At 40.3% G+C, this 21,486-nt stretch overlaps 1 protein-coding gene and 1 pseudogene across 1 annotated transcript in view; one reads left to right on the top strand and one right to left on the bottom strand.

Annotated features, from left to right (window-relative positions):
• The window catches only part of THEGL (theg spermatid protein-like), a 46,072-nt gene extending 29,992 nt beyond the window's left edge, over positions 1-16,080 (bottom strand). The window contains exons 1-3 of the mRNA XM_013964519.1: positions 15,609-16,080; positions 2,795-2,816; positions 1,200-1,253 (exon numbers count right to left, since the gene is read on the bottom strand). Of these exons, the coding sequence (XP_013819973.1) occupies positions 1,200-1,253; positions 2,795-2,816; positions 15,609-16,080 (548 nt within the window). The remainder of the gene's footprint in view (positions 1-1,199; positions 1,254-2,794; positions 2,817-15,608) is intronic.
• On the top strand, positions 10,024-10,486 carry LOC102178156 (annotated as a pseudogene).

The following is a 21,486-nucleotide window of genomic DNA, read 5'->3' as shown; positions in this document are numbered from 1 at the left end:
ACCAAGTCAGAGGCAACCAACATGTCCTTCAGTAAGTGAATACACTATGGTAAATCCAGACTATGGAATATTACTCAATGCTAAAAAGAAATGTACTATTAATGAAAAGCCATGGAAGAACACTAAAGGCATTTTGCTAAGTGAAAGAAGGCTGTCTGAAAATTTACATATTGTATCATTCTGACACTACGTAACATCCCAGAAAAGGTAAACCTGTAGATACAGTTAAAAGATCAGTGGTTGCAAGGGGTTTGGAGAGAAGGGAAAGAGGGAGAGGGATCAATAGGTGGAGCACAGGTAATTTTTAGGGCAGTGAAACTATTCTCTAAAATAATATGGGTCTGGAAGATTCTCTGGAGAAGGAAATGGCAACCCGCTCCAGTATTCTTCCTGGAAAATCCTGTGGACAGAGGAGCCTGGTAGCCTACAATCCATGGGGTCGCAAAGAGTCGGACACGACTAAGCGACTGAACTGTCACTTTTCAATGCAAGTTAATAATGTTAATAATAGGGGGAACCAGGGGAGGGGTGGTAATACAGAAACCTTCTCTGTACTTTAGTTTTTCTGTAAGTCTAAAACTGCTTTAAAAAATAAAATCCATTAATTTAGAAAATAAAAGAGCAATGGATTAGTGAAAAAAATCAGGCTTTGTTCACGAACCAAAAGAGAAAAGGGGACGTCCTGTGACCAGGAATGGAAAGCCAGTGGGTCCAGCCTGCTGTAGACCCCAGAGAACAGGTATGCTCTCGGCAGAGGCTTAGAGACACAGGACCAGATGTCAGAAGCGGCAAACCCGAACTCGGAGGATGGACGCAAGTGTGTCACATGTGTGTAGAATAATGCCCTGAGACAGTGATTCTCAAACCTGTCTGCCTGTTAGGATCATCTGGGAAGTCTTTAACACTCCTAAAGTCTAGACTGTGCCCCAGGCCAAGTGAGTCAAGATTTCTGGGGATGGAACACAAGAATCAGTCAGCTTTTAAATTTTCCAGATGACTCCAGTGTGCAGACAAATTTGCGAACTACTGACCTAAGGTTCGCTTTCCATGTGCTGACTCAGCTGAGGTGACAATGCTGATTCAGTGGCTCCAGTTGAGCACAGAGGTGCTAGGAGGCGGAGTAAGCGGACAGGTAAAAATCATACTCATTGAATGTAAGGAACAATTATCACAAACAAGACTACATAATATCACCTTACCTATCTGGGGCTCCCCATTGTTTCTTAGGCCTAGAAAGATCTTGAATCCTCTTCCTAGAAAAAGAACTAACAAATACCAGCAGATTAATTCAATGAGGATGCTTAACAAATATGTTTACATTAGATGTAATCAAACAAATCTCATCTGAGGGAAAAATAAAAACCAAGGTTCTATTATATAGGATTTGAAGAGTGCTAAAAAAGCTAAAAGTATTCACAAATATTGTGAACCCCAAATTCTTACTATTAAAATCATTAAAAATATACTATACAATAAAACAAAGACAATAAATACACAATATAACCAAGACTGTACTGTCTCCAGCAGAATCCAAGTAAAATGTACACTTAATGGCAAAACCCCTTAATTTTCATTGAAAGTAAGTTTGTAAATGCTTGAAAGCACTGGATGTTGAAGAGACTGTACAGGAAAATTTCAGACAGAATTTGTGGCTTCAGGTAAACTATGAAATAGGCAAAATACACTTTGGGTACCACTCAACCTCCATCCTGCTCTATTCTGCTCCCTTGGACTTCCCTGACTCTCCTGAATCCACCTATAGCAGACAGTTTGTGGTCCCCACGTATCCACGTGTTCCTTTACAGTTTCCAGACTCCTTTGCAGCTGTTTGAAGCTATGTGACTAATTATGTCTATCCTCAGCCGAAGTTACCGAACATTAATAACAAATCTTTTCAAACATGAGATTGTGATGGTGATTTGAGATAACCAAAAGATTCTTTAGCAGTTAAATGTTTGAGGTCTGATATGTAATTGATGGACTTCCTAGGTGGCTCAGTGGTAAAGAGTCCATCTGCCAAGGCAGGAGATGCTGGAGACACAGGTTCAGTCCCTCTGTGGGAAAGATCTCCCTCTGGAGAAGGAAAAGGAAATCCACTCCAGTATCCCTGCCTGAAAAATCTCATGGACAGAGGAGTCTGGTGGGCTACAGTCCATGGTGTCACAAAGAGTTGGACATGACTGAGTCACTGAACACAACTGAGTGACTGAACACACACATACGTAATTGATAAAATGCACCCTGCCCCAAGCCATGTCTGCTATTGTCTAGAAATAATGAAGATACTGTCCACTGCCAGGGAAAAAATAACTACAACCTTACTCAATTAAAAACAAAATGATTTTGCTATGCAAATACTGTTCGAACCCTGCTATGATGGCCTGAACCAACTTTCCAGAGAGGGTAGCTAGGCGGAGGAAAAAGCAAACTATAGTGCAGACAAAACATCTTATATATGAATCTTTGCAGGCAATTTAGCTCCTGGCTCCATCATCACCTCTAAGCCAGGTTTTCCCTTTCTATCTTTTCTTCACCACCTAAATAATATTATTTTAATGCATCACTTTATATATAAGACTACTGACAGTTTCTCCATTTATTTATATAGATGGTTAAACTGTATTGTTACTTTAATTGGAAATGATCTCATTAACACCTGCTAATCCTGTGTGAAGGTCTGACTAATCTCTCCTTTTCATTTACTTATTGTGCATTGTGTCACCATAGCTACAATTTCAACCTACATCTCTTCATCTTAACGCAGGCTTGCCTTCTCTCTCAAATATTACATTACCTTACAACATCTACTCGTGATCCTGTGCAGAAACAAAAGAATGTGGTGGAAGGATCTGAACTCCTGAAGGCAGATTTCTTTTTTAATGAGGATTATTTTGCTGTTCCATATTTTCATTGATAATTAATCTCCTGTAGTTTGCCAATAGCTAACAAAAATTATGGAAATTCTTACCTTAGGAGCAGAGCAATAAATATATGTTTATATAGCAACAATTAGGAAACAATTTCATGTCTGAATTGATGGGGTAATTCAAATAATTCTTTCTTTCGGTCAGAATGCTCTTTTACACTTGACAATTTTCCTTATCCTAGAGTAGGAAATGGCAACCCACTCCAGTATTCTTGCCTGGAAAATTCCATGGATAGAGGTGCCTGGCAGGCTATAGTCCATGGGGTTGCAAAGAGTTGGACATGACTGAGTGACTGAACACCCATGTATATTTTGCTTATACTAAATATTTCTTTTAAAACCATTAGGTATAGCACATTTGTTTAACAAGATTATTTAGAGAACTGGGACAGGCACAAAACAAAATTTTCTCACAGAGTCAAACCAAATTAACCAATCAAATGAAAGCAAGAAATAATATAACAACAAAAACAAAAACACTGAAAGAAACACTCTTCATAGTCTTTTTTTAAGTATAAAAACTTTCCAGATGTAAATGATTTCACTGTCTATTTAGTAATAGGAGAGTCTGCTCACTTGGCATGCATTTATTTGAAGTAACTTGGTATTTTAAGTGGATATTCAGGAATATGCAGTAAAGGTTAGTTCTACCAGATTTGCTGCCTGCTACTGCTACTGCTGCTAAGTCACTTCAGTCGTGTCCGACTCTGTGTGACCCCATAGACGGCAGCCCACCAGGCTCCGCCGTCCCTGGGATTCTTGAGGCAAGAACACTGGAGTGGGTTGCCATTTCCTTCTCCAACGCATGAAAGTGAAAAGTGAAAGGGAAGTCGCTCAGTCGTGTCCGACTCCTAGCGACCCCATGGACTGCAGCCGGCCAGGCTCCTCCATCCATGGGATTTTCCAGGCAAGAGTACTGGAGTGGGGTGCCATCGCCTTCTCCGGATTTGCGGCCTAGTCATCTTACAAAAGTGACATGATTACTCTGAATTTCACTTTCTCTCAGAAAATCTAGTTGATTATATCCACTCTATCAACTTCTCAGGATTCCTGTGAGAAAATAAACTTTAAACAGCAAAGTAGTGCATAAAAATAAGGCAGTAGTATTTAATGCCTAAAAGAGGTGAGAAAAAAACAACTAGAAAATATAGCACTTAGAAAACGCAAACTAAGTCCAACCAATGACAATAAATGTAGATGGTAAACAATAACAACAGGAATAATTTCAACTCACTTATTAAAAGAGTGAAAAAATCAAATCTGGTATTATTTACTTCTCATCTATATGAGCCATTGATATGAACCTTTGGTATTTTCTCTTGAATGATTTTATTCTATTACCTTTTCTAAATATATCTTAATCAAATCAAGAATAAGCATCTATTTTCAGGAGACATCTAGTTTATACATTGCATATACACACACACACACACATTTCTTTTTTTACCCCCCCAAGATTGCTCTATCATGCTTTATTTTACTTTCATTCTCTTTTTTATTCATTTTTAACTGAGGAATCAATTTTATTATAGAGACATATGGAAAGAATAGGTTATTTTATTCAAGTTTAAGTATTTTTTTTTAATTATTATTTTTTTTAAACATTTTTCACACATTTCTTTTTCTTCATAGAGGGCACTTTCTTGAAATTTCATTAGCTACTGAATTTTGAATAAGAGGCAAGAGGAGACTGAGATACACTAACATGGAGCTTCACAAAATCTGTGACATGAGATGGTCAGTGCAGAATCCCAAGTGCCTTTAGGGACTTAACCTTTAGTTTCAGCCCTATTAAGTGACACACACAGCACTGAGTGACAAGTAAACACTGAGCAAGAATTCTCCTACATCTCTATCTTAACCACTTTATCCCTCTTCTTTCCTTTTCCCAAGGGAATTGCCCCTAGAAAAGGGCCTTATGACAAAGGGAAAGAACAGGAATCTTCTCAAAACCCCCAAGATAGGCTTTCGCTTCAAATGCCCCAGATTGAGTGCCTCTTTCAGCTGGTAAAGTCTGAGAAAATAGTGCTATATATACTCTTACCGTTTCCTTACAAAGTCACAAGGACCAGGATCTGCAAAAGGAAAAGGAAAAGCAAAAATAAGATTCAATAAGAATCAAAGATATTCCCGCACACCACAACTAAAAGATTCCACATGCCACAGCTAAAAACGACCAGCATGCTGCAAAGAAGACTGAAGATTCCCAAGCTGCAACTAAGACCTATGGCAGCCAAATAAATAAGTTTTTTAAAAATAAAAGATATGATAAAAATAGCCATTACAAATCAATAAACAAAGGGACTAGGAAAAATAACTATTTGGGGGAAAGGCCAAAGTGGCTCAGACAGTAAAGAATCCATCTGCAATGCAGGAGACCTGGGTTCGATTCCTGGGTTGGGAAGATCCCCGGAGAAAGGCATGGCAACCACTCCAGTCGTCTTGCCTGGAGAATCCCATGGACAGAGCAGCCTGACAGGCTGCAGTCCATGGGGTCGCAAGCGTCAGGCATGACTGAGAGACTACGCACAGCACATCTTGCCAAAGTCAACCACAAGTAAATCAAATAGTTAAATTAAAAAAAAAATTGAATTAGAGTAAAAATAAGAGAATATGACTGGATTTTAATCTGCATTAAAAGTGATGAAAGATAGAGAGGAAACATATGGATTAAAATATTTAAAACTTAAAATGTGTGTCAAAAAATAAACCTTAGAAAACAAATTGGGAGAAACATGTAGTAACAAAATGATAAAGTATTAATATCTGAAGAGTATAAAAGTACAGATGAATAAGAAAAACACTAAAAAAGTTTCAAAAGTTAAATAGACAAAGAAGAGGAGTTCAAAGAAGAGGAAGATATATGAAGGGCTAATAAACATAAAAAGTTCAAACTTGCTCGTAATCAAAACAATGCAAATAAAGAATGAGACTTTTTAAAAAACTATCACATTAGCAAAAAGTTTTTACAAAGAATAACAACGCTGGAAGGATCAGATGAAGTACTTCCATGCTGCTGGTGGATATTTAAATTAGTTCATTTTATGAAAAATAATTTGGTGAATGAGTCAGCAATACTTATCTTTCTTAACCTAATTCTACTTCTAAAATAGAAGTACTTCAGAGTACTTTCAAAGTACTTCAGAGTACTTTCTTTAGTCCTCTAAAGAAGTAACTACAAGTGTGGGCAAAGACTTATGCACAAAAATGTTAATGGTGGTATCTTCAGCAGTAAAAAGCTGGATACTCCTGTATTATCCAAAACAGATGAAATGGAAGCAAATTAACTCATGTTTAGAAGTTCTTTTTTAATGTGGGCAAATATAGGCCTTATCCTAAGGCCTATTACAGTAGGCTTCTTTAGGACAAATTGTTCCAGTTTCTCCTGGGGAGTTTCTAACCATATCTTGGAGCTCTGAAATAACATTTTCTACTGTTTGGAGTGTTCAGGGTAAATGAAAGTGGGTGTGCTCTGACATCAGACAGACATGGCTCAAACCCCAGTTTTGTTACTTACTCAACTGTTCAATCTTGGGCAAATTAAATAATTAATGCTAAAAATTTTTTTCTTTTCTTTTTTTAAATATAAATTTATTTATTTTAATTAGAGGCTAATTACTTTACAATATTGTATTGGTTTTGCCATATATCAACATGAATCTGTCACGGGTGCACACGTGTTCCCCATCCTGAACCCCTCTCCCACCTCCCTCCCCATTCCATCCCTCTGTTGAAACATGCATAATATCATATGTGAAACGAATCGCCAGTCTGGATTCGATGCATGATACAGGATGCTCAGGGCTGGTGTACTGGGATGACCCAGAGGAATGTTAAAAATTTTTAAATTAGGATTCTGCTTAACTTTCTATAAGTAAAGAAAAAATTTAAGTAACTATTAAGTTTGAGTAATTGTAAAGTTTAAGTAATTTACTGTTAAGGGTTCCAACTATGAAAAGTAATATTAATGCAATGAGAACCTAATTGTGAACATGTATTCACGTGTATTTTCACTGATTTCTTTATGCCTGTATACCCTCCCCTTCATTTCTAAAAGGACTTGAAATTGCTTACATAAACACATAACAGGATATTACTAAGATGAAAAATTCAGGAAAACAGGTAGAAAAAAAGGTGGACAGAGAAGGGAAATAAAAATACAAAATGAAGAATGTAAAATAAAGTCATGTACCATTACATCTGAACATTTTACCACTGAGAGCAAAAGCCATAAACTTTTCCTAATATGAAATCTGAAACTCCTCTCGTGAGGTCTCTCAATGGTTTTATACACATACACATTAAATAAATTATAAGACTTGATAATGAAAAGATGAAGAAAATCTTATTTTCTTAGATTTTTCCTTCTTCAAATTTTATTTTTGATATATGTATTACATGAAACCAAGATAAATTTAAAAAAATAAGAAGTTTTCAGTAAAGTATCATAATAACTGAATATAAGGCTAGATTTTATTCCCAAAAATTATTTCTCAGAAAAGAGGTTACCTTACATGCAAGTCCTTGTAAGAACTCATCTTAGGAAGCACTTCCTCAATTACTTTCCCAACAAAGAAATGGCAAACAAAAACACAGCAGCCTGAAATAATTTCAGTTAATGCTAGAATGGAATAATTATAGAGCTCTCCATACAATTAAGTTTAAATCTGTATTTTACAAAAGAGGGAAGAGGTAAAGAAATTGAAAACAGATTTAATAATATTTTGGTGATATAATTTTATAATCTTAAGCATTGGATATTGCTTTAAACAAACATCATTTTAAAAAGCAAAAAGAGAGACAAAACACAAAGAATGAGGTGATTGTATTGTGAAGATAAAAGCACAGCTACAGAATGAATTTTTTAAGAGTTCTGTTATATTACATGAATGGGTTCCTAACAATAGCCGGGAATAGCATCAAACACAGATCCCTAATGCTATGATGGAATCTAGGCAAAAACTGAAACTGGCTGATGAAATGTGGATAGGAGCTTTATCAAAGAGGGATGGAGCCAACCTCATCTGAACTCACTTGTCAACCTGAGAATCACCACAAATGGGAGAGCCTGACACTGTGTGTCCCCAAGTATAGCACCACCTATGAAAAATTCTTGCTCAAAACAATTTAGTTTCAGTCTAAGCAAGTCTCTCAATCTATATGCTTTGCAAGAAACAGAGGAGCTAAAAGAACAAGTTAAAGACATAACAAAAAACAAATTAAATTCAGAATATGGGATATTTTACCCAATTTTTCTAACAAGTGTGTTTTAACAAGGGAGAGAGGATTAGAGTTAGTGTTAAAGAGTGACAGAGAAGAGCCATGTGACCCTTGTTTGAGGCCTAATTAGAATGAACCAGCTGTAAAAATACAGTTTTGAGACAACTAAAACTGAAAATTAGTTGTTCAGTTGTTCCAACTCTCTGTGACCCCCTGGACTGTAGCCCACCAGGATCCTCTGTCCATGGGATTCTCCAGGCAACTATACTGGAGTGGGTTGCCATTTCCTTCTCCAGGGGATCTTCCCCACCTAGGGATCAAACCTAGGTCTCCTGCATTGCAGGCAGAGACAATTAAGGAAGTTTAAATATTTAACAGGTATTAGATGGTAATAAATAATAATTGTAGATTTGAAGTGCAAATAATGACATGATACTTATATAGTGAATACAGTGAAGTCTCTCAGTCGTGTCCGACTCTTTGTGACCCCGTGGACTGTAGCCTACCAGGCTCCTCTGTCCATGGGATTTTCCAGGCAATAGCCCTGAAGTGGATTGCCATTTCCTTTTCCAGGGGATCTTCCCAACCCAGGGATCAAACCCAGGTCTCCCGCATTGTAGACAGACGCTTTACCATCTGTGCCACCAGGGAAGTCTGACATGATATGTTTCTTTAAAAAGTCCTTAGTCATTAGAAAGGCATACAAGATATAATGGGCAAAATGACATGCTGTCTAGTATTTTCTTTAAAACAATTTGTCCTACAGGAGGCCCCAAAATGTGTGTGGGTGTGTGCGCACGTGCTCATGCATGTGTGTATAGTAGGAAGGGTTGGCAGGAGAACGCCTAGGTGAAACAGTTAGCAAAATGATAAATACTAAAACTAGATGGGGGTGTATTATAACATTCTCTATTTTGGGTGCATTTGAATATTTCTATAATAAAGCTGTAGAGATAAAAATGATTTTTCTGGAAAAACTGTTAAATTAGTCAAGAGGTAACCATAGTGGTATTAAGCATGCAAGTGAAAAAGTTGAATAAAACTGTTTTTCTATGAAATATGACATTAGAAATAACTTTTTTCTAAATTATATCATTGATTTAATGTTATTTTAATTTTATAGGTATAGCGAAGTTAACACAATTCTAAACAAACGTTTTGTCTATTCTGTCTTTCTCCCTAAAAGATTACTTATTCAAATTGGCCAGAATTTTTTCTTTCCTTATATTCAAGAATCTATAGTAATCTCACTTTGGCAACACCTTGCTGTATCAAATTAAGCAGTTGTATTAACATCCAGATTCTCAGCATTTACAAGTGTCTGTAGAGAGTGCTTAGTTCACGCATCTCAATTTCACTAGAGAGGAAACACGCATCTATGACAAGACCAACAGTAACTTCCAAGTCTCTTACCTCCTAGTTTAGTGCTCTTTCCAGTAGCATCAAGCTCCCTCTTCTACTAAGTATGTGCTTGCATTGAAATCCCCAGAATGTGGTTGGCGCCATGGTTCGGGCATAGCAGGGTTCAAGCAGCCATATTTCTTTGGGGGCGAGGGCAGGACTGTACACATCCAATCCATCCTTGGGGCAGACCTTCCTGAGCACGACTCTAGTAACACTCCCTAAAATATTTCCCAGCTCCTTTTTCCTAGAGATTAACAACAGTACTTTTTTCCCCCATTCTTCTCTCCCAGTGATTCCCACTCTCACTCCAGTCTAGCCACTGAGATATTCCAGGCTTTGGATCAAACCAACAGAGCTTTGAACGCTGGTCCCACCACTATACACCCACAGACAAACTACCTAGTCTCAGATTCCTCATCTGTAAGATGAGAACAAAAATGCTTTGCGGAGCCTTTTTTCAAGTGGCCAGGAAGATGGCAGACATTCAGACTGGGCATGCCTACAAAACAGAACCGATCATTTTCCAAAATAAGAAGAGGGTCCTGCTTAGAGAAACTGGCAAGGAGACTGTCCCACGATACAACAAGAACATTGGTCTGGTCTTCAACGCACCAAAGGAGGCCCGGGGGGCACTTATATGGAGAAGAAATGCCCTTTCTTTTTCAATGGTATCATCTCCATCCAAGCGTGGATCCTGTTTAGTGGCTAAGATGAAGATGCAGAGGACCACTGGCATCACTGAGACTACCTCCACTATCCAAAAGCACTGCTTTGTACCATGAGAATATGTCCATGCACCTTTCCTCCTGCTTTAGGGATGTCAAGATCCTCAACACTGCCACAATGGGTGAGTGCTGGCCTCTGAGCAAGACAGTGTGCTTCAACGTGGAGGTCGCCAAGGCTGCTGGCACCAAGATGCAATTTCAGAAGTTCTAAGACTGGACCCCTGCCTACTACTCCAAACAAAATAAAGTTATTTTCCCAATCAGGAAGGAAAAAAAAAAGTACTTTACAGAGTGATACAAGGACTTTCCTGGTGGCCCAGTAGCTAAGACTCCGTGCTCTCAATGCAAGGGGCCAGGGTTCGATCCCTGGTCAGGGAACCAGATTCCACATGCGGCAACTAAAGAGCTTGCATGCAGCAATGTTAGCTCAGCAGGTTAAGAATCTGCCTGCAATGCAGGAGACACAGGAGGTGTGGGTTTGATCTCTGCATTGGGAAGATCCCTGGAGAAGGAAATGGCAACCCACTCCAGTACGCTTGCCTGGAAAACTCCATGGACAGAGGACCCTGGTGGGTTACAGTCCAAAGACTTGCAAAGAGTTGGACACGACTGAGCGACTACCTTTCACTGTCAGATCACGATGGGCCCTGGAGGAACCTCTTATTCTAAGGCTGACAGGAAGAAGCCCCGAAAGGATTCTGAGCAGGATGGTGAAAAGCATCTCCCTTTAAGAGATAATCAGAACGTATTGCTGTACTATGCCCTTTAGATATCTGTATTTTATTCCACAGCACACAAACTACACTGCTCACGTTGCCACCAAGCCAGCAAGTGGAACAAGCTGGCTTGTGCTCCAAACTATCTTCTGGGGAAGGCTGCCATCTGCTGGGAGGAAACACGATCAAGGCTGTTCCCTGATGGGGGCTGGGGCACTCCTTACACCGGATTCCTTCCGCGTGTAGCAGTAAGCTTTCTAACATGAAAAGGATGAGGTACCAAAGTATAACTATTCTCCACCTTGCCCTCTACCCCGTTTTCTTAAGGAGCCCATGTTTGAGCTGCTCAGCTTTCAGGTGTGACCGGGACACCGCTGATCTATCAAGGAAAGTCAGGGAGCACCTCTCAGAACAGATCTAGGGGGCAAGAGAGAGGCAAGCTGGCGCTTGAGAGGAAGAGGAAAGGTGTCTGTGGGGAAGCGCTGTCATGGTGGCAGGGACTTGGGAAGAGATGTGTCTCAAGAACATTTTAGCCTGCTTTGCTCTGTATGAGATGGTATAATTCCCTGGAAGATACTCCAGTAAAACCTACGTTACTTCTCAGAGCTTTCCGAACTAAAATTTGTGCTTGTTTTAGGTCTTAAAGTAGTCGAGTTCTATGCTGGGTATGACCATGTAAACAGACATTGGGTTGTTCTTTGACATGACAGGTTAAGCCGTATAATTATTACTACTATTCATTCTTCTTTGATCTTCTCTCAGGCACAGCTCCCTTGCACTGTGCTCCCCGCTGCCTCAGCTCTGGGTCATGTGGGCAAGAAATGGGAGAGTATGGGAAAGGCTTTTGGTTGCCAGTGAGAAGGCAGAAGAAGAGGCCAAGCTCTTCTGTCTGATGTAACAACAACAAAAACTGGGACCTCCATGCAAACTAGAGCTCAAAAATATCACCTCCCCAAGCTACCTATGAAGCTATGTCTCCTCTCATACCCCTCAGTCTGTACTTTCGTGGCTTTTTTCTCTGTTTTTCAAATATATGCTTCATTTCACCTGATTTTATCTATGTTAAGATAGCATTAGCAACTGAGTAAGCACTGAGACAGTTGGATTTATAGAATTTAAAAAGACACATGTATCCAATATTCATTGCAGCACTATTTATAATAGACAGGACATGGAAGCAACCTAAATGTCCACTGACAGCTGAACGGCTAAGGAAGATGTGGTACATACATACAATGGATTATTACTCAGCCATAAAAAGGAATGAAACTGGGTCATTCATAGTGATTCAAGGAGAACATTTTTGACAGAGTGATCTGGTACTTATTTATAAGGAGGTGACAAATACCTAAGAGAAGAGCAAACTGACAGAGGAAAAAGCAAGTGAAACGATTGGGTTAGGAGCAAGGAGGCCCATGAGGCTGGAGAGCAGAGACAGTGGGGAGAGTGGTGGGACAGGAGCCTGGAGAGACAGTCAGATCAGGCCTTGTAGGCCTGCTTAGGATTTTCATCTACAAACTCTGTGACATGAGAACCTCTCTGGAGAGCTGGGAGCAGAAAATTTGCATATAATTTATGTTCTTAGGGATCCCTGTGACTGCTACATGAAGCATGAATTGGTGGGAATAGAGTGGGGGATGAGTGAATGGGGCAAGAGCGGAAGCTACTGCAGCAGATCAAGCAAGAGATGACAGTGGTTTGCAAAGGTGGTGAAGGTCTGGATGTTAAGAATGGATATTGTCATGGCATATTTCAAAAACAGGGTTTGCTAATGGCTTGGAGGCAACGTGTAAAGGAATCAGGTGTTGAGAATGACTCCAGGTTTTTCACCTGAGCACCTGGATGAATGGATGGTGGTGTCATTTGCTGAAATGGAGGAAGATCAAGTTTGGGGGTAAAAGTAAGAGTTCAGTTATGGATATGTTAAATTTTACATTCCTACTAGATATTCAAGTAGGAATGTTAAAAGACAACTGGTTATAAAATTCTGGAAAGAAAGAAATTGAGGCTGGAGATAATTTGGGAAGTCATCAGCATACAATTAAAGCTAGAACGGATGACACTGCCCAGGGAACAAGGGAAATCTAAAGAATCTGAGACCACCGAGCCATCACCCACTTCAACTGAGAGGCTGGGAAGAGACAGATGATCCAGCAAACGAAACTGAGTCAGGAACAATCGATGAGGTAGGATAATGATGAAGGCAGGAGTATCCAGCAGTCAAATAAAGAAAGATCTCCAAGAAAAAAGGAAGACATCAAACAAGTAAGCTGAGGATGAAGAATCAGTGGTTGAATTTGGCAAGCAGAGGTCATTGTGACCTCAACTAGAGCAACTTCAGCTAAATAGAGGGGATAAAAGCTTAAGTAGGTTCTTAAGAGAATGGGAAGAGAGAACATGGAAATAATGACTCATAAACAACTATTTTGAGGATCTTTTTTCTCTAAAAAAGAGTAGAGAATAGGAGTGGTACCAGGAAGGATACACAAGGCTAAGGGGAGGTTTGTTTTCTTCAAGCTAGGAGTTATTGCTGCAAGTTCATGTGCTGATAGGAATGATCCAGTTGAGAGTGAAATAAAATGATACAGGAAAGAGAGGAGCAAAGAGCTTAGAGTTAGACGGGATAGGATCTAACATAAAGGTTGAGAGAATGGCCTCTGGTAAGAACAAAGACAGTTTGTCTATTATTAATAAACGAAAAGCTAGAGTATATACATAGAACCTGGTAGTTTGATAGGTTCCATGTTAGATAATGAATTGATTAGGGAAATGTAGTATGATTGCCAAGCAGCACTGAAAGCACACTTGAAGTTTACAGTCACGGATTTAAAGATCAGTCAACATAGTTGTTTGTTTTCTCTCTCTCTCTTTTTATTCATCTTTTCAAGTGCAGACAAGAACTGGATTTAAACAAGCAAGAAAGACAGAAGGAGAGACAATGAAGCCAATACTTGCAAGGAAGTGATTTCATTGGTAGATCATGGACTATAAAGTGAGAAAGGAGAGACAAAAAGACATAGGGTAGTGAGTGATATATAATGAACAGTTGATAGCATCAGTGGATTAGAGGTCCCTTTGAAGCTGAAGAATTGAGAGGGTACAAGGAAGAGTAAGTGAACTGGAAAAATAGGAAGTGATTAGAGTGCTTGAAATAGATATTTTGGAAATGGTACAGCAATTGACATTATCAAAGGCCAGTGCAGTGGATGTCTAAAATGGGGTGAAAGATCCAGTCATTCAAGGTGAAGAGGTTAAAGAACTATGAAGCCAAGTCGATCACCTATATGGATACTGAAATCTCCATGCATGACAACAGGGTTGGCAGTAGACAGAAAGGCAGTCAACTAGAGCAGTTTCAGTGGAGTGGGTAAGATGCCTGACTACGTGGGTTGAGTAAAGAATTACAGGCAAGAAAAAGGAGTCAGTGAGTACAGACAACTCTTTCGACAAGCTCTGCAATGACTTGCAGAAAAATGCAGAAAAATGGAGCTGATTGAAGGAGGAAGGTCTGAAGAAGACCTGAGGTTAATGGTTACTTCAAGACAGAAGATTCTAGAGTGTATGTGTATGCTCATGGGTCTGATTCATTAGAAAGGGAGAAACTGATCCTGTAGGAGAGAAGGGAATAACTGCTGGAACAAAGTTCTTCAGGAGACAAGAGTGGACTCCAAAGCACATGTGGAAGATTTGCTTCTCATAGAAAGAGGTGTGGCTCTTCCCTGCAGTATGAGAAGAGACAGAATCCACGGACGCAGATTCAAGTAAGGCAATAGATTAGTGGTAAGAAAATAAGGGAGTTAACACATTGCTTCTATTTTCTCAAGTGCGAAGCAAAGTCTTCAGCTGTTTGGAGTCAAAGACGTGAAGGCTGGAGGAGATGTAAAGAAGACATTTAGACATCTCACAGATTAGGGGAACTAATTTGCTGGGTGAATAAAATGGGCTTGCTAGGCGGTGCCAAGTGACCAGCTGAGATCTGTGGTCATGAAACTGAAATAAAAGCAGTCAGTAGGGCTGTGTGATTTTCTACAGGAAGAGTCAACTGCTCAGGCTTAACCAAGGTTGAGGTTTTCCCAGGAGAAGTACGGTAAATGGCCCGTGAGCCAGTGGGGTGGTGGAAGATGTTGTAAGCAACTGAAATGACAGACCATAGAATCAAGACTGATAAAGAAAAGTCAAGGAGAACATGAGATAAAACATGGTCAGCCAAGGGACTGGAAGCCCAGCATGGATAAGGAATTGTTCTGGGTAGAGTCATCAATGAGAGGCCGTAAGTGAGCTGGATGTTTATATCCAAAAATCCCATCAGCCCTGTTATTTTGTGAACCTGGTAAAGACTGAGCATATAGTAAACACTTAGTGAATGTACCCTTTGCTAGGAAGTCACCAGGTGGAGAGAGGGCAGAAAGAAGAGATTGTTTCATTAACAAGAGTCTCAATTTCCTATCAGGGCTTCTTTAGGTCCAAAGACAGGGCACTGAAAAGCAGTAGGCAAATGACATAAGTATCACTTTCCTTTAAATCAAAATGGGCCCTTGCAGACAAACCTTCTCATTAGAGCCCCCAGGTCTAGATGGGGTTGGGTTGCTCAGTGCCCCGAGAGACCGAAACACCTACCGCTCAGGGAAGACGGTGCAAACTGTGGCGGGAGTCTCATCAGCAGAGATGGGGAGACCATCACGCTGGCTCTAGGAAGCAACTCGATTTCTTGAGACTTGTGGGGCTTGCGGGGAACAGGGGGCCCCTGGGGCTTTCGGGGCTCGCGGGGCTTGCGGACCTCATGGGGCGCATGGGGCTCGTAGGGTGCATGGGGTTTGAGAGGCTTGTGGGACTCATAGGATTGGTAGAGCTCATAGGGCTTGGAGTGATTGGGGATCTCATCGGACTCTGCATGCTCCTCGGACTCGCCTCGCTGGTCTTGCTCGTCGGTCTCCTCGGAAAACCCCGCCTCCTCAGACTCCTCTAGCTGCTTGTTCCTGTCGAATATCCTGACAACGGGCTTCTGGAGGGCTTCGGAGCGAGCGGATGTTTCTGCCGTGTGTTGCCCAGCGGACAGCCCAGAAGGACCCGAAAACTCTTGGCTCTCCATTGGGGGCCCAGAAGCTCCCGCTGGTTGACTGCCGGACGCCAGTCTCCTTCCAGAAGGTAGAAGAGGATGCAGGCGGCCCGCGCCCAGCCCCAGCGAGCCCAACCCGCTTGCGGCCGCCGCCCGACAAGCCCCGCCCCCTGGGCCCCTATCTGCGCGTTCTCCGGTTGCTAGGGGACACTCCAAGCTGCTGGAGCCCACCTGGGCTCCTCCCGGGAGAAATGAGAAGCAGTTGAAAAGGAGAAGAGGGGCGGGCTCCTAATCTGCTGTTTTTGCCTCCTTGAAGTCTGTTTCTGTGGTGTTAAGTCAGAACTGTGGTGTTGAAAGACTCTTGAGAGTCCCTTGGACTACAAGAAGAGCAAACCAGTCAATTCTAGAGGAAATCAGTTTTGACTATTCATTGGAAGGACTGATGCTGAAGCTGAAGCTCCAATACTTCGGCCACCTGACGCGAAGAACTGACTCATTGGAAAAGACCCTGATGCTGGGAAAGATTGAAGGCAAGAGGAGAAGGGGACGAGAGAGGATAAGATGGTTGAATGGCATCACCGACTGGATGGATATGAGTTTGAGCAAGCTCTGGGAGTTTGTGATGGACAGGAAGCCTGGCGTGCTGCAGTCCATGGGGTCGCAGATACGACTGAGCGACTGAACTGAACTGAAGTCTGTTCAAAGCACATACACTTGCGTTTAGGATCATTATATCTGCTTAGAGAGTTAACCTCTTTACCATGTAATCCCTCTCTTTAAAAAAAACCTATATTTTATTTATTATTATTAACTATTATTTTTCCAGTTTTATTGAGAAATAATTGGCAAACATCCCTGTATAAATTTAAAGTGTACAGCATGATGGTTTGATTTGCACGTATCATGAAATGATTACAATAGATTTAGTTAACATCCATCATCTCATATTGATAAATAGAAAAAAATTTTCCTTGTGTTGAAAATTTTGTACCAATTTACAATCCCACCAACAGTACCAAAGATTCCCTTTGCTCTATATCCCAAGCAGTATTTGTTATCTCATCTTTTTGATGATGGCCATTCTACTAGACTTAAGGGGATCTACTCACTTGACAAGTTTTCTGTATATTATTGTTGTTGTTCAGTTGCCAAGTTGTATCCAACTCTTTACCACCCCATGGACTGCAACATGCCAGGCCTCCCTGTTCTCTGTATATCATACAGCAGTGTAAACTATATAATCATCATATTGTACATTCTATCCCTGGTACTAACTTATAACTGGAAGTTTGTATCTTTTGTCCACCTTCCTTGACCCACCCTGCCCCGGGCCACACCCCTCCATCCATGTAACCACAAATCTGATTTCTTTTTAGGAATCTGTGTTTGTTTTGTTTTAATTCCACATATCAGTGAAATCATATAATATTTGCTTTTCTCTGCTTGTCTTATTTCGTTTAGCATAATGCTTCGTGGTCCATCTGTGTTGCAAATGATAGAATTTCCTTTTTTACGTCTAAATAATACTCCACCATATGTATGTATGTATGTATGTATGTATGTATGTATAATACATACGCATACACTATAGATTCTTTTATCCATTTGCCCATCAGCAGACACTTAGGTTGTTTCTATGTCTTTGCTATTGTAAATAATGCTGCTAGGAACAATGTGGTGCAGTTATCTTTTTGAGTTAGTATTTTCATTTCCTTTGGTTATAGCCTCAGAAGTGGTGTTGCTGAATTATATGGTCAGTTCAGTTCAGTTCAGTCACTCAGTCGTGTCCGACTCTTTGCGACCTCATGAATCACAGCACACCAGGCCTCCCTGTCCATCACCAACTCCCAGAGTTCACTCAGACTCATGTCCATCGAGTCAGTGATGCCATCCAACCAGTGATGCCATCCAGCCATCTCATCCTCTGTCGTCCCCTTCTCCTCCTGCCCCCAATCCCTCCCAGCATCAGAGTCTTTTCCAGTGAGTCAACTCTTCGCATAAGGTGGCCAAAGTACTGGAGTTTCAGCTTTAGCATCATTCCTTCCAAAGAAATCCCAGGGCTGATCTCCTTCAGAATGGACTGGTTGGATCTCCTGGCAGTCCAAGGGACTCTCAAGAGTCTTCTCCAACACCACAGTTCAAAAGCATCAATTCTTCAGCACTCAGCCTTCTTTACAGTCCAACTCTCACATCCATACATGACCACTGGAAAAACCATAGCCTTGACTAGACAGAGCTTAGTCAGCAAAGTAATGTCTCTGCTTTTGGTCATAGGTTGGTCATAACTTTTCTTCCAAGGAGTAAGCATCTTTTAATTTCATGGCTGCAGTCACCATCTGTAGTGATTCTGGAGCCCCCCAAAATAAAGTCTGACACTGTTTCCCCATCTATTTCCCATGTCTATTTTAATTTTTTGAGAAGCCTCCATACTGTTTTTCACAGTGGCTGTACCAGTTTACAGTCCCACCAACAATACCAAAGATTCTCTTTGCTCTACATCCAAGGCAGCACTTGTTATCTCATCTTTTTGATGATGGCCATTCTACTAGGTTTGAGGGGATATCTCATTGCTTAATTGATATCTCCCTAATGATGAGTGATGTTGAGTATATTTTCATGTACTTGTTATTTATAAAAGAACTTCTTTGGGGAAAAAAAAAGTCTGTTCAGGTCCTTTGTCCTTTATATTTTTCTGTAATGGAGTGTATGAGTTCTTTATATATTTTTAATATTAACCCTTTATCAGATATGTGGTTTACAAATATTTTCCCCAGTCCATTGGCTGTTATTTTGTTGATGGTTTCTTTTGCTATGTAGAGGCTTTTTAGTTTGATGTTCTTTGTGCTTTACATATAATTGCCCTCTTTATCCCTGGTAACTTTCATTACTCTTAAGTCTTCTTTATCTGAAATTAATATAGCTATTACTGCTTTCTTTTGATTAGTGTTATATCTTTCTCCATTCATTTAATTTTAATCCATATGTCTTTTTATACTTTAAGTTTCTCATAGGCAACATATGGCTGGATCTTGTTTTTAAATCCACCCTGACAATTTCTGTCTTTCAATGGTGCATTTAGACCCTAGACCTACAAAGTAATTACTGATTTAGTTGGATTAATATATACCATATTTTTTATTGTTTTCTATTTGTCCTTGTTCATTGTTTCTCTTTTTGCCTTCCACTTTTTTTCTCCTTTTTGTGGTTTTGTGCATTTTACTTGATATCATTTTCTCTCTTTTTTTGGCATATCAGTTATAACTTTCTTTATTTTTTCAGTGGTTGTCTTAGTTTGCAATATATATTAACAACAAATCCAAGTCTACTTTAAATAACACTATACCATTTCACAAGCAGTGTGAAAACGTTATGATGACTAAATCCTAATTCCTTCCTCTCTTTCCTTCTATCACTGCCATCATAACATTTATACACACATAAACATACATGGTCAAATATAGTGGTTGCTGTGATTATTTTGAAGAAACTGTAATCTCTTAGATCAATTAAGAATAAGAAAAATAAGTTTTAATTTTATCCTCACTTATTCTTTTTCCAGTGTTCTTCTTTTATATAGATTCAAATTTCTGAACTCTATTATTTTTCTTCTCTTTTAATCATTCTTGCAATGCAGAAGTACTGTCCACAAATTCCCTCAATTTTTGTCTCAGAGATTCTTTTTTCTTTAGAATTTTTTTAATTAATTAATTTTTATTTTTGGCTATACTGGCTCTTTGTGGCTGTGTGGGGTTTTCTCCAGTTGCAGTGAGTGGGGACTACACTATGGTTGCATTGTGCAGGCTCCTCATTGTGGTGGCTTCTCTAGTTGCGGGCTCGAGGGCACCCAGGCTTCAGCAGTTGCGGCTCCTGGGGAGCACAGGCTCAGTAGTTGTGGCACACGGGTTTAGCTGCTCCGTGGCCTGTGGGATCTTCCTGGATCAGGAATAGAACCCATGTCTCCTACGTTAGCAGGAGGGTTCTTTACCACTGAGCCACCAGGGAAGCCCTTTCACCTTTGAAGGAATTCACAGGGTACAAAATTCTAGGCTGATTGTTCTTTCTCTCAATGCTATATTTATTTCACGCTCCCTGTTTCCATAGTTTCTAAGAAGTCTAATGTATTTCTTATCTTTGATCCTTCATGATAAGGTGTTTTTCCCTCTGACTCTTTTCTGGGTTTTTAAATTTTTTTTGTCTTTGATTTTCTGCAGCTTAAAAGTGATATGCCTATGTATTGTTTTTTAGGGGTATTTATCCTACTTGATGTTCTCCGCACTTCTGAGATCTCTGGTTTGGTGTCTGACATTAATTTGGAGAAATTCTCAGTCACTGTTTCAAATATTTATTGTTCCTTTCTTTCCTCTTTCTGGTTTCCCATTAAACATATTGCAACTTTTATAGTTGTCCCACAGTCCTTACATATTCTGTTCTGTTTTTCTAGTCCTTGCTCTCTTAGATTTTCAGTTTTGGAAGTTTCTATTGAGATATCCTCAAGCTCAGAGATTCTTTCCTCAGCTGTGTCTAGTCTTTTAACAATCCCATCAAACATTCTTCATTTCTGTACAGTGCATGCTGTGTCTTTTCTGTGTTTTTTTCCTTTTAGTATGTCTTGTAGCTTTTCCTGATAGCCAGGCATGACGTATTGGGTAAAAGGAATTTCTGTAAACAGGCCTTTAGCAATGTGTTGGTGAGGTGGGGGTAGGGGAAGGGAGAATATTCTATAGTCTTATGATGAGGTCTTAGCCTTTTAGAGACTCTGTGCCTCTGGACTGCAGACTTAAGTCTTAGTTTTCTGCCCTCTTAGGTGGAACAGAATGACTGGAGTGGACTAGAGTTGGGTATTTCCTTTCCTCCAGGTCAGTTAGGCTCTGGTTATTCTCTGGTAATACCAGAGTGGGATTCCCAGGCGGCTCAGTGGTAAAGAATCTGCATGCCAATGCAGAAGGAGCAGGTTCGATCCCTCGGTTAGGAAAATCCCCTGGAGAAGGAACTGGCAACCCACTCCAGTACTCTTGCCTGGGAAATCCCATGGACAGAGGAGCCAGCTGGGCTACAGTCCATGGGGCTGCAAGGACACGAGCAAGCACACATGAACACAGCAATACTCCAGCAGGCTGCTGCAGCTGCTAAGTCGCTTCAGTGTCCGACTCCAGGCTAGGCACTGGTTAACTAGTTTCCCCTGAGGGCAGACCTCATTAAGAACAACAGAATGCTCTGGCATATTTCAAAAGGGTTTTTTCCCCTCCCTTGGAAGCACCAAGGGATTTTTCTCTAATATTTATTGGGGGAATCTGGTCAAGGTCTTAGAGGTAAATCTCAAAAAATTGGAGGCCTTCCTATGACTGGGTTCCCCTAGAATTTTTTAATTTTCAGAGTAGTCTGAGCAACCAGCAATTCATCAATTATAGTTCTGGTTTTTCTATGCTGGCACCAGTTCCC

Source organism: Capra hircus, chromosome 6, assembly GCF_001704415.2.
Source record: "Capra hircus breed San Clemente chromosome 6, ASM170441v1, whole genome shotgun sequence".
NCBI classification, from domain to species: Eukaryota; Metazoa; Chordata; class Mammalia; order Artiodactyla; family Bovidae; genus Capra; species Capra hircus.
This window is presented reverse-complemented; position numbering and strand designations above follow the sequence as displayed.